Here is a 13,340-nt window from a genome sequence, read left to right as displayed (position 1 = left end):
TCCAGCAGACTGCACCTAATACAACCCCCCGGTACCATCACCGTCACCGTCACATTCACTTGCGCGCCAAGCAAAGCTCCTTCCGGCAGCTCCTCACCCGTGAACGCCTCCATCGCAGCAACGACCGACTCTCGCCATTCTCGCACCTGCCGTGTACAATCGACTCGAGAGGCAATCGCGCGCCTTCCCCTAGGCTAATTGGCAGCGATACCGCGACCTGCAGATCCTCCAACCTGCCCGATACAGCGATCGCGACGACCCTGAGCAAACCGTACCTGCCTCCCCACCCACCGACACCCGTTCCCATGCCTGCCGTGGCTACCTCTTCATAATAGTCGCCCTCGACACTCTCTTGACACACATTATTCTTCACGGCGACCTCGCTGCCCATCGCTGCCATGAAGGAGTCATTCGCTGACCTTCTGCGCACGGCGGCCGGCAAGCTCACCCTTTCGCTGCTCGTGGCATCGCAAGCTACCGCATATAGTTTCAAGCCTGTTCCGAGCCCCAACCTCAACCTTGACGATCTAGGCCGGATAGCCTTCGCTGGAGACTTTGACTCAATATCATTATACCAGTATGAAGGCCAAAATCAGAATACTCCTGGCCACTCCGGAGCCCTACTTACACGCTATCCCAATGGCGTATTCGCGACTATCAACAGCACAGATGGCGACATCAAGGCCATGTGCTCCCTCCAGGTAAATGGTGCAGAGCGAATTATGTTTGCAGGCAACTTCACCGGTGTCGACGACCTGAGTACCCCTGGAGGCATTGCGCTGCTCAATCCTGCCAACGGCAACATAGAGGCACTGGAAGGCCTCACCGGATCCGTCAACGCACTCTACTGCGATAGAGCTGGTAGTCAAGTCTATGTAGGAGGCAGTCTGGAAGGCGCAAACTCATCAAACGCACTCATCTGGAAGAACGGCTGGGAAGACCTGTCATTCAACGGCTTCAACGGCCCCATCAACTCGATTATCCAATCTAATGACAACATAATATTCGGAGGAGAGTTCAACGGCCTGGGCGGCATGAATGCATCGACTGTGACCAGCGAGAACAACACCCAAATCATCCCCATTGGAAACGCAGACATCTCCGCGCAGACGAGCTCTGGCCAGCCCGGATTCTCGGATCCCAAGAGCATCGCATGCAAACCCGACTTCTCCACACAGGGCGCCGATTCGACATGGCTGCTCTCCGACGGAGCACCCGGATTCTGGAAGGCCGACTTTGGCTTCGGTTTCGAGCCAACGAGCATGAAGCTCTACAACACGGACTATCAGGGCCGTGGTAGCAAGACTTTCCGCTTCACAGCTCTCCCAGACGGTGGAATCCTGAACCTGACTTACACCGACCCCGAGAGCGGACGACCGGCCTTCTGCGACGCTAGATGCCCCTTACCCGAGGGCAACACCACTGCGCAAGAGTTCACTTTTGTCAACGTCGTGGGCATGAATGCCTTCAGGATTGACATCTCGGACTGGTGGGGCCAAGGTGGCGGTCTAAACGGCATCCAGCTCTTCCAAGACGCCATGTACTCCTATGCAGTTAACGACTTCAATGAGCCTGAAAACTGCGGTCCTACTACGTCCAGGTCGGAATCGACCACGACTGGATCATGGCAGGTTTCCCCATCGCACGACAGTTCTTCCGAGTATCTCACCACAACTCTACAGGGCTCACCTATCAACCCTGATGCTGCAAGCGTTACTTTCTTGCCCGATATCAAACAATCTGGCAACTACTCAGTGACCATCTACACGCCTGGATGCCAGGGCGACGGCACCTGTGGCACCCGTGGTCGAGTCAATGTTACGACAACAATGGACGGGCAGAGTGATCCCGGCCATGAGCTGTGGCAGACGAACAACTTCGACAAGTACGATGAAGTCTACAACGGATACATCGATGCCACCGATGGTACCCGTCCACAAGTGATCCTTCGGCCCGCAAGCAACCAAGGTCCTGGTCCCTTGACTGTTGTCGCACAGAGGGTGCGTTTCACGCTTTTGAAGGCCACATCCGGTAACTTAAACGGCCTTTTCGAATACAAACCTGGTCAGACTGTAGATGCAGATGACCTTGCGGATTCGGTCATCAACGCTGCCGGCGCCAGCCTTGCTCCACGCGAGAAGGCTCTTATTACCACTGTCACCACGGGTGGCCAGACCTTGTATGTCGGCGGATCGTTCAACAGCAGTGATGACCGCAACAACATCTTCGCAATTCCACAGGGATCAGCGCAACCCAAAGCACTTCCTGGTAAGGGACTCAACAACCAGGTCATGACAATGTTCCACAACGCTAGTACGCTTTACGTTGGTGGCAACTTCACCAACACTGCAGAGAACAACGTAGCAGGCCTGGGTGGAGTCGCTGCTTTGACCAACGACGAGTGGCAACCCCTTGGAGCCGGTGTTGACGGTGTCGTTCTGTACTTGGTACCATTCTCGCTCAACGTCACGGTTAACACTCCTGAGGAGGTCCTCGCTGTCAGCGGCTTCTTCAGTCAGGTCAATGGCTTTGGCGATAACCCCAGCACCAGCGTTAATGACTTCGCCATCTGGGTGCCTTCTCGTAGCAACTGGCTGCACAACCTCGATTTCCACTCTCTCGCCATGTCCGGCAGATTGATGACATTCGCTGATGTCCCCGGAAGCGAACGTTGGTTTGGCGGATCGGTATCATCTGGCGCCCTCCTTGCAAGTGGTACTGCTGAGCTAGAAACTGGAGATGACTTGTCACTCCAGGCCTTCCCCATCAAAATTCAAGCGCAACAACAACAACAACAGCAGCAGCAGACTCCTTCTCGCAAGCGAGCCATTGTTCAGGGACAAAACCTGAACACGACCGGAGTTCGTACCGGTACTTTCTACAAGGAGAATGGCATGAACAAGACTATCCTTGCCGGTCACTTTGCAACCACGGGCGCAGATGATCGTAACATCACTAATCTCATCATCATCGATGGCAACGACTCCGACAAGGTGACCGGCTTTGACAACGAGCTCGATGCTAACTCTACCTTTGCAGCTGTCGCTGTACTTGACAATGTCTTGTATGCCGGCGGTATGATCAGCGGTCAACTTGACAACGATCGCATTGCTGGAATTGTCGCCTACGACCTCAATAACAACGCATTCGCCAGTATCCAGCCGCCGCCGCTTCAGGGTGTCAATGTCACCGTAAACGCCATTGCCCCACGACCGAAGTCCAAAGATATTTTTGTCGCAGGTCAGTTCCAGTCAGCTGGAGCTTTAAGCTGTGCTGCTGTGTGTATTTGGAACACCGAGCGTAGCCAATGGACCGCACCCGGCAACGGTCTTGCTGGCGACGTCTCAACTCTCACTTGGGTTGGCGACAACAGCCTCCTCATCGCTGGTAACCTCACCTCAGGCACCAACGAGACCAAGATCCTTACCTACGACTCATCAAGCAGGCAATTTGCTGTTGTCCCTGGTGCCAATGACCTTCCTGGTCCGGTCACTGCGCTCACCATCGCCAACAGCGACGGAGACCAATTCTGGGCCGCTGGTACCGGAAGCGACGGCACTGCTTACTTGCAGCGATTCGATGGTACCAAGTGGGTGCCTGCTGATGGGTCCATGTTCGGCGAAACGACAGACATCCGCGGCATTCAGGTCCTCACTCTGTCTGAAGACCATGGCAACTCCGACATTATCGACCGCAATCAAGATCTCCTCCTTATGGGTCGGATCAATGTTACTACATTCGGAACAGCATCTGCTGTGCTCTTTAATGGCACTACGCTCACTCCTTTTCTTCTCGCTACTAAGGGCCAGGATGGTTCGACAGAGCCTGGAAGCCTATCCTCTGTGTTTGTGGAGAACCCCAACTCGTTCTTTACACAATCCAGTGAGTCATTCAAGCCAATCCTGTGCATACCTGGTATACTAACGAGTTTTAGACAAGCACCTCGCACTATGGGCCATTGTCCTCATTGGCCTCGCCATCGCCCTAGTCCTTACCTTCCTTCTCGTGGTCATCGGCATAGTAATCGAATGGTTCCGCAAGAAGCGACTGGGTTATTCCCCAGCCCCGACATCATATCCAGACCGGCTAGGCAACGTAGGAAGGCTACCGCCGGAGCAATTGTTCGGAACCCTGTCGGGACCCAAGGCTCCAGCAATTTAAACACCTCTAGACCTCCTGACACGTCAAGGAATACCGATGGAGAGACATGGCAAGGCACATCCAGTGGCCTTGTAGTTGCCGAAGCTGATGTTTCGGCACCTCAGGACACGGACAATGGCTGTATGGTCGCTACGACTGATAGTAGACCTGTACAATCTGTTGACAATCGCGTAGGTCAGTCACTACTGCTGAGGCTGGATCCTACAGAGGAAATGGTTTTCCAGGATCATGTCCATGAGGTTGATCGCTTCCACGCCAACGGGCTACCCCGTGTTTACTTTACAGGTGTTCCCATCCGCTGAGCTTGTCAACTCGACTACTGCCTGCATCGCTCTCGTTCGGTCGCTTGCGATGGACTGAATGGATGGACTCGCGCGTACTGTTTGCGATTATCGATGGGTATTTAGTTGTTTTTTGGCTCTATGTCGACCGCTACACGGTCGCTGCATCTTTTCTCTTCCAGTGTGTTTGATACCACGCGGCTAGCGCTTTACGCAGCCCACCATTATTTCATTGCCTTTTTCCTGTCTCCACTTTCCCTTGCATCGGTGTTTGCTCTGGGTGTCTGCAGATGACACTGAGAGCATCCATTTTCTTTACGTGTTAGTGAGCTTGTGCGTGCGTTGAAGATATACGGTTCAGTAATGTGTACTTCGTCAGTGGGTCGAATCGTAATTAGAAGGGAAATGATGGTGGAAGGAAGATGTTGGATGCGTGCTAACTCACGCTTGGAGTGAGTTGAGGGTGGGAGGACTGGAGGATGAGGCAGAGGTGGAGAAGTTTACTGAGGTGCATGTACCCTAGTGTCCATAATATACTCTAGGAGTACTTACTGGGTTTTGTGCTTTTGGTGCGGCAACATGGAATGCAACGATGAGCTTCAGGAGTACGTTTGTGAGATATCGAACCTTCCAATATATTTCCTACATACACCGACGCATGGATAACAAGTATACATTATGGTACGCAGTCTTGTGCCTTGATCGCAGCATACTCAAAGTAAAAGTATACACAGTCTTCCATCATCTTAGCCTACCAACAGGAGACATAGCAGGTACCTTTAGGATGTGTTTTACTCTAGACCTCAACAGTCATGCGACACTGACTCTTGCCACTGAGATGGAAGACCTACGACATAGAGAATACGACGAACTTCAAAGACGATAAGAGCTCTTTTGAAGCTCAACACGGCGTCCGGGAGCTTGAGTTGTGTGTCTAGATAGGTACAATGAGGCTAGCATGAATGCGGGAGCATAGGAACTGACCCTGAAATGTACTGGAAAGCGTGGAGGACACTATTGACTTGTGGATGCCCTGGTCTAATAGCGTAACTAAGAGACCGTCATACTTTCTCTCCGTCGTCTTACATGTTCCTTAACCAACTGGGCACTTTCCACATGGCGTCCGCTCGAATTTCCTCCTCCAAGTTGAGAACTCTCAGGGATAGCAAATCGATGTAAAGTTTTGTCGAAGAAGAACTCATTTCCCCCATAGCCTCCAAAGCGCTGGTATGTAGTGTTTGGAGCCGAGCGTGAACTTGGGCGATGTAGTCGTGTATGGTGACGAAACGATGCGTGGTAGGTAGCACCTTGAGGGACGGTAGAACTTGTGGACGAGCCATGCCGCAGCAGCGCACAAGCTTCCGACCTTCATCATCTTTGTCTTCGATCCACTTTTGACCATCCTCATCGTCATCTTGATGCTCTGTTTCTCATTCGTATTCCCATTCTTCAAATACATCGACATCGACATCGACGTCGGTAGACGAGACTGGTGGGTCTGTTGCGGAAAATGTCGACATTGGGTGGAAACGACCGTCAGTAATGTATGGCTGACATTCGAAGCCCGGCTCGAGGGTATTCGCAACATCGACTGAAGATTGTAGAGGTCCAAATAGCGATCAGTGCACTCGCAGCATATCCATAGAGGCCTGCACGCCAATGTCAGAAGACCGGAGGCTGTCAAAGCTTGCAAGATCTCCAGAAGCTGGCATCTTGGAAAGTGATTAGAATGTGCGGCGAAAACTGTGCAAGGCTTAAAAGAGCATATGCTTTGTCATAAACAGAACGTGCTCTGTATTTACATAATCAATTGATTGTTTGTGGAGGGAAGTGAAAACGTAGGTGCCATGTAAGAGCGTGCACGAGACAGGGCTTTGGCGCATTTTCTCGCTCAGCCCCCAGTCCGTTGCTCCCGAGACACAAGAAGCCTAGAGTGATGGAACTTGATTTTGGGATGGTTGACGTAACATATGTGACAAATGTCATTTTTTGTTCTATAGATGCCTGAGAATTACCGCTCTCTGTCTCGTTGTGAACAATGGCCAGGCGCATGATCCGAGCCCAGTTCAACAGAGCACCAGATTCCTTTGCTTACTACTTGTATAAATTACCTCGAGTCTTCAAGATAACTTCCATCTCGCGACCAAAAAGCTGGAATAATTCCCGTTTTATTTTGTCAATGTTCACTGCATCGCCTCCCAGGTTTGTATTATACAGACCTGCAGTAGCCACCAGTGTAATCCGCTCCAGTCCACCGAACGTGTTAGCGATAGTTATATCACTGCCCTTGAAGTGTCTGAAGCAACATATCGTAACACTGATGTTACGTATTGCATTGCGCTGGCTCGGCGTGAACAATTCGCATCTCTGAACTTCGAACATAGACCAAAAATAGCTAAAGAATTCGTTAAGACTGAAGAGCAAGACCGCAGACTCCGAGTGAATCTGTTGGCAAGTGTAGCCAAGTGCGAAGAGGTCATCCTTGGATATTCGTTTTCCATCAACACCTCGGATAACAATCTTCTTGAAATTGTGATAGTGCTCGTTCAGATAGATGTGGTGACTGCCAAGAGCGTATCGGTAGATTTTGTTGCGGATTTCTCCAGGTAGTTGCAGCAGTGGTGAAGCTTCTTGGTTCCGTAGGAATCTAGGATGGTGAGCCAAGGGCCCGATGGGAAGGGCAGAATGACTTACATGGCATCTGCCTCCTCCTGCGAATCTCGTGAAACATGATCCCCTGCGCGAAGCGTCTTGCCATCTGGAAGTTTCATGTCTTATGTCGAGAGGGCGCTAGAGATCAACTATGGTAAATCGTTGCTCACGGGAACTGGAATAGGGAGTGCGACCCTAGTACCCTTTTATACTGCAGTTTGTGCGATAACGATAGAGAAATATGGTTACCTGGGTCAGGTGAATAGGCGAGTGTTTCCTACGTCACGCCGTAGAACGAGAGATACCCTCCATGTAAGTAAGCTTTGGCCCCAACACACAGGAGTGAACTAGTCATGATGAGATCGGAAAAATGCTGCTCATACTCAGATGCATTTTCATCATAGCTTTGAATCGCCAGAGGAACTAAGGTACTGTTCTTCTTCTTCCTGACGCACACCTTGCCACATTTCTGCGACACGCCATAACTTTTGCATCCCAATACTCTCCAGTAATGCTCCTCTTCCACTGCGATACATCTCGTCGTATCTATCGTCGTCTACTTCAACTGAACCGTCTTTGTCGAATACTACCATCTTACCCTTCTCAACCCACCCTTCGCCATGAACATATTTGATGAACTGGTCTTGTATGGCTCGTGCTATCTTTCGATCTTTATCACTGAAGTGGGGGTCAAAGTTCTGCAGGAGATACGCGACGTCGAGCTCGTGAGCTGCAAGGCCTTTGTGGGGGCCCTCTATTGGGTTAGGGACGTGGAAGTGGTATCGTGAAGCAGGTCTTGGTGGTGAGCAAGCTTTCCATCCTCGGTACGCAGCCAACGCAGGCAGATAGAAGCGTAATTCAGATCCAAGTATTAACATGCGGTCCTCTTTGTCTTTCCTGGGAAACTCGCCATCAAGACGATATGCCTTCAACAGTTCGTGCGTCTCAGCCGCTGACAGATGAGTTTGACATGCCTTCCTAAGACGCCCATGGCTATCGGGTTGAGCAAGGAGTCGCCCGATAACGATGAGGCCATCGTGCTCTGTGTCCCCTATTACGAATTCTTTGCACCAGGCTGGCTTATGTATAGCGCTTGATCCATCCATTATCGTCTCGATCGTGACTTCACGCTTTATGAATCGGCCGTCGACTGTCGCAGCGAATTGCTGAGCTAAGGGTAGCTTCTGAGCCAACTGTTCCGCATCGGTGTCCAATAGGATCTTTTTTCTGCTCTCGGTGTCCTTGACATCCAATTTAAGATAGGTAGACTGATCCTCGTACATCTTCTGTTGCCACCATCTGTTCCTCCATTTACGCAATGTGGCTTCCCCACTCATGATGATAACCCGGTCAAAGAGTCCCTCTTGCCCGACATTGGCGCAGAGTAGAGTCGATAGTGATATCGCTCCCGCCGACTCGCCTGCAGCAGTGATGTTGTTGGAATCCCCTCCGAACCCAGCAATGTGCTTTTTCACCCATCTGAAAGCTAGTACCTGATCTTTGTAGCCCATATTGCCGGCTGCGCCAATCTCATCGCTAGCGAGGAAGCCGAAGATGTTTAGTCGATAGTCCATCGAGACACCAATGAAGGGTTTGTCAGTTTCTGCACCTCGCTCGACCAAACGGCGTAGATCATACTGTGGCCAGCTGTTCGATCCGATGCTGAGACCGCCTCCATGTACCCACACAAATACTGGTAGCCCTCGTCTTCTGCTCTGTTCATTGCTCTGAATACCCTTTGGAACTGTGACAATCACATTCAAGCAATCAAATTCGTTCATACTTTCTGTTTTCCCTTGACCATGGCCGCAAGGTAAGACAGCGTCTCCGATCAAGGTCAAATCCCATGCTTGAGCTCCATGCAATTGTGGACATGACGAACCGAACTGGGTAGCATCGTAGACTCCGTCCTTCCCAACCTCTAGTTTATCATCAGGAATCGGTTCTTGATATCTTGCTGGTATTGATGCGTATTTGAGGTTGCGAAACTGGATTGTCGATGCTGAAGGTTCACCACGCAAGGTCCGCCTTAGTGTAGGATGGTGTAGGTTATTCTCGTCGGCTGACATTGCTCTTTGTTACTCCGCGTCGTCTTCCGAGACTGCTAATCAAGATCTTGGGAGGTACGCCAATTTACGTATCACCCAACATCTGCCGTCGTTGGCCACCCCGCGTCATTCCCCAGAGCGATAGCATGGATGTGGGGAGATGTGGGGCTGGACCTCGGCAACGGGACGGAGGCATCTTACGGACGCAAACTCGATGCTGTTGAGCAGGAGGTTTTACTGCATGGACTGAATTGTGGCGTTGAGGTTGAGGAAGGATGGAAGAGGCACGTAGTCGTCCGTAGACGCACTCGTTGCAGTCTGACGCGCTAGGCATGCGGATGTCGGGCATCTTCGGCGCAGTCGCGTTCGCATCAGGCCAAATTCTTATGCCAACATTCGCTGATTCAGTCGATGGTTTTTGGTTTGGATCATCTCATTTCCCACGAAGCAACTGACTCAAAAACGCTAGCAGGAGCGATAGTGCTAGCTAAATAGCAGACAACAGCAGCTACTGATGAGAGTAATAACCATTTACACAAGCATAGCTGGAGACTACTACGATACAATAATGACGTTACTCTCTGGAGAGGTTCAGTGCAGAACAATTGTCTCTGCATTTACCTGTTTACGCCCGTGGACCGATCAAAGCCTTATGACGACCTTCGTCTCCTCACGCCTGCTGAACCGCGCGTAGTATTCTGGCGCATCTTCAATGTCAATGATGCTGCTGACAATGAACGAAGGATGAGCCCGACCAGAAGTAATGAGAGGTACCAGTTCCGATGCAACACCCTGTAGGGGAAGCACAATACCGCCGTTGATAGCAATTTGCTTCGTATAAGCCGTGCCAATACTGAAGTCATTCAATGTGTCGTTGAACAGACCGACGATACCCATACCACCTCCGGGTGCCGTTACCTGAACCATTTCGCGTAGGGTGATGGAAGAGTCAACCGTGCCGTTTGCGGTCTCAGCTTCGAAGCCTACACACTCAACGCTTCTCCGGACACCTCCAGGTTCCCTCTGCATGATCTGACGGACTGCAGATGAGTTGCGGTAGTTAATTGGTATAGCACCGATGGATGCAGCAAGGTCCAAGCGGTCTTGCACGTGGTCGACACTGTAGACGCGCGAAGCACCACGAATAACAGCCGAATACGCGGCCAGGAGACCGACTGGCCCGGCTCCAAAGACAACAACGGAGTCTCCCGGTGTGAATCCGGACCAAGTGACACCAGACCAAGCAGTGGAAAAGATATCGGAAACAAACAGATAATCGATGAGTGTCAATTCACTTGTGGATGCGTTGACAGGGACTGGAATCAACGAGTTGCCGGCGAACGGGATTCTGGCATACTCCGCTGTTGTCTGAGTCAGCATATTGTTCTGAAGGTTAATAAGAGGGGTTTGAGGGAGACTCACTTTGCACACCAGGAAGTACCTCCCCCACTAGGCCGCCAAAGCCCAGCGGCGGATCATATACATCAGGCTCCTGAGTCCAGTGTCCGTTGTCTAGATTGTCTGGAATGACTACGTAGTCACCCACGCTCAGAAATTGGACGGCATCCCCTATCTCTGTGACGTAGCCGATAGCTTCGTGACCGTAAAAGTATGGTTGCTCAGGCGAGCCTGATTCCACGTGATAGGTGTGCATATCGCTCCCGCAGATGGCTGTCATGTTTATCTTGACGATGACATCCATGGCATTAAGGATGGTCGGAACGGGGACGTCGACGACAGAGACATTGAGGGCTTGACCGAATTGTGCGACTGCGCGCATCATAGCTGTAATATTCGAAGCCATGTTACCGACAAAGTTGTGATGACAATCGAAGATGGAGTGTGTGATAGTGTTGTGGCAGACACATTACAGCCATCTCTCTTATACAGATCTCTTCTGTCATGACGAAATCAATCAGGACATCATCGTCAAGCCAAGATCCCATGAGTTTGGATGTTATCTGGGAATTGTGGCCCTCAGCTAGCATGCCAACGGTCGGAGATAATGGAAGGATGACTAGGCTGTGCTACATACCTCTCTTCCCTATCAAGGTTGAAGTTGAGGTTGCGTTCCACTTAGTACCTCTACTTGCTATTGATTCGTAGATCGCGATGTCTAATGTTGGGCGCTCACTGTCTACTCTTTTGGCAGACGGGACATAACATAGGGTCTCGCATGGTGATAAAACTGGTGTCTTCTTGTCCCTGATTCCTTCAGATCTGGCTGCTTGATCAAACCATATTGATTGGTATCACCAAGTTCTTCCTGTACTATGTCCATTCGAAATCCATAAACAGAATGATTCAGCGGGCAATGCATGCCGCACGGCACTCCCGAAACCAGTACACAACCTAGGTACCCGTGGCGATCGTTATTCCGATGGCAGTATGTCATCGTGCTTGCTTGGCTGCGCTAGTTGTGCGATGATGGGAATGAAATGGGCATGGTTATTCCCTTCTGTCGCCTGAGCGTGTCAATTGCATCAGGCAACTACCTTTCGGTTGAGGATGAAGGTGATTGTGGATAACACATTCGGGGTTTGCCTAAGCGTGTAAGCAGGTTGCATTAGCGTCTTGGCAGGTTGCTCCTCCCTGAAGTCTGCTGTGCCATCCCAACGCCAATCATGACCTCATATCCGACATCTCTTCCTTGGTAGTTTATATGCTGCTATCTCCAGGCGATAGTGGTACTTCGCGATTTGGATGGTCGTCTTGCTAAACCTGTCAGCTACGTGCATGGTCCGGGCCCATAACTCCATGAGTTCCTGGCTGACTGAACTTGTGTGAAATGTATGTACGCCAGCTTTATTGACACATGGGCGGTAGGCCTTTAAAGGCGCTAGAGTTGGTCTTGAAAGAAGCAACTGCTCATTCTGCCATTCAATCCAATCCCCTCCGAATTGTTCACCAAGATGCCTGGCTCTTCACCTGCGAAGCCCGTCGACTGTATGACTGATTTTGATGCCAGTCATCTAGTAGGAAAGACCGCTGTCGTTACCGGAGGTACGCATCACTCTTCAATCTGCTGGTGCAAATACAACAGCTTTTTCAAGTACAATCATCGGAAGAGATAGCTAAAACAATAAACAGGAGGCAGTGGTCTTGGGGAAGCCTATGTTCGAGCACTGGTCAATTCAGGGCAGGTCCTTCTTATCATTCTTCTCATCACGAAAACCTTGAGTGACTAACAGAAAGACAGATTGAAGGTATGCTTCGGAGATCGTGATGCCCACCGAGGAGAGCAGCTCGCTTTTGAACTCAAAGACTGTCGCTTTGTGCACTGCGACGTAACAAACTGGGACAACCAACTTCGGCTGTTCAGCGAAGCTGCCTCGTTATCTTCCTCTGGGAAAATTGACTATGTAGTCGCCAACGCGGGTATCATACATGCAGACGACGTATTCACATTCGAAGGTAAATCCACCATCTCGCAAACTCAGTCGGACTCATACGTCGAGCTAACTGCCCACAGGTCCCAACCAAATACCCAAGAAGCCAAATCTCGACATCATCGACGTAAACCTCAATGGCGCGCTCTACACCTGTAAACTCGCAATGCACTATTTCATGACCCAAAACGGCACATCACCGAATTCCTCCCAAACAGACACCTGCCTGATCCTCATTGGCTCAGGAGCCGCTTACCTCGACTGTCCACGCGGACCCCAATACAGTGCCTCCAAATATGCGATGCGTGGTATCATGCACTCCCTGCGTCGTACAGCGTACTACTACGGTTCTCGCATCAATATGATTTCGCCATGGTATGTGCGCACGAAAATTCTGACGGATAACGACTTTGATGCGGTGGAGAAGGCAGGTGTACAGCTTGCTACTACAGAAGATGCAGGGCAGTGTTTGTTGAGGATCTTGAGCGATGGTAGTATCAATGGGCGGTCACTTTTTATCTCAGCAAGGAAGTGGGCACCGAGGGGTTATATTGATCTGGATTTGGATGAGTATCCTGGAAATGATCTGTTGGAGGAGATTCAGGCTGATCAAGTCAAGTTTGCGCCTGTAGAGGCGGGCTTGTTCGTCTGATCATGCGTTTGGTACCATAGAACCTTCCTCTCTGCGTAACTCAGCAAAGCATGGAATTTTGACAATATAGTCGGAGCATGATACGCGTCTCGCCGCGTCTCATGCCGAGAACGCAAGCATGTTTCATGGTATCGTTACGTTAAGCGCGCGTATTCAC

At 50.8% G+C, this 13,340-nt stretch overlaps 5 protein-coding genes across 5 annotated transcripts; 2 read left to right on the top strand and 3 right to left on the bottom strand.

The window, feature by feature from the left end:
• Window positions 1-398: 398 nt before the first annotated feature.
• Window positions 399-4,463, top strand: GT037_006714 (cellular morphogenesis protein; the record flags this gene model as incomplete). Its single annotated transcript, XM_038931761.1, has 4 exons — window positions 399-3,882; window positions 3,935-4,121; window positions 4,172-4,281; window positions 4,336-4,463. 4 exons carry the CDS (start codon window positions 399-401, stop codon window positions 4,461-4,463), a joined length of 3,909 nt encoding a protein of 1,302 aa, XP_038785233.1.
• Window positions 4,464-6,536: 2,073 nt separating this feature from the next.
• GT037_006713 (uncharacterized protein) lies at window positions 6,537-7,213 on the bottom strand (the record flags this gene model as incomplete). Its single annotated transcript, XM_038931760.1, has 2 exons — window positions 6,537-7,089; window positions 7,137-7,213. The coding sequence occupies 2 exons, from the start codon at window positions 7,211-7,213 to the stop codon at window positions 6,537-6,539; spliced, it is 630 nt and encodes a 209-aa protein (XP_038785232.1).
• A 279-nt stretch (window positions 7,214-7,492) lies between these two features.
• On the bottom strand, window positions 7,493-9,163 carry GT037_006712 (uncharacterized protein; the record flags this gene model as incomplete). Its single annotated transcript, XM_038931759.1, has 1 exon — window positions 7,493-9,163. The coding sequence occupies one exon, from the start codon at window positions 9,161-9,163 to the stop codon at window positions 7,493-7,495; it is 1,671 nt and encodes a 556-aa protein (XP_038785231.1).
• A 621-nt stretch (window positions 9,164-9,784) lies between these two features.
• GT037_006711 (alcohol dehydrogenase protein) lies at window positions 9,785-10,946 on the bottom strand (the record flags this gene model as incomplete). Its single annotated transcript, XM_038931758.1, has 2 exons — window positions 9,785-10,503; window positions 10,565-10,946. The coding sequence occupies 2 exons, from the start codon at window positions 10,944-10,946 to the stop codon at window positions 9,785-9,787; spliced, it is 1,101 nt and encodes a 366-aa protein (XP_038785230.1).
• A 1,108-nt stretch (window positions 10,947-12,054) lies between these two features.
• On the top strand, window positions 12,055-13,183 carry GT037_006710 (uncharacterized protein; the record flags this gene model as incomplete). Its single annotated transcript, XM_038931757.1, has 3 exons — window positions 12,055-12,194; window positions 12,342-12,556; window positions 12,615-13,183. The coding sequence occupies 3 exons, from the start codon at window positions 12,055-12,057 to the stop codon at window positions 13,181-13,183; spliced, it is 924 nt and encodes a 307-aa protein (XP_038785229.1).
• Between the last annotated feature and the right edge of the window lie 157 nt (window positions 13,184-13,340).

The sequence above is a fragment of the Alternaria burnsii genome (assembly GCF_013036055.1).
Source record: "Alternaria burnsii strain CBS107.38 chromosome Unknown 731, whole genome shotgun sequence".
Taxonomy (NCBI): domain Eukaryota; kingdom Fungi; phylum Ascomycota; class Dothideomycetes; order Pleosporales; family Pleosporaceae; genus Alternaria; species Alternaria burnsii.
This window is presented reverse-complemented; position numbering and strand designations above follow the sequence as displayed.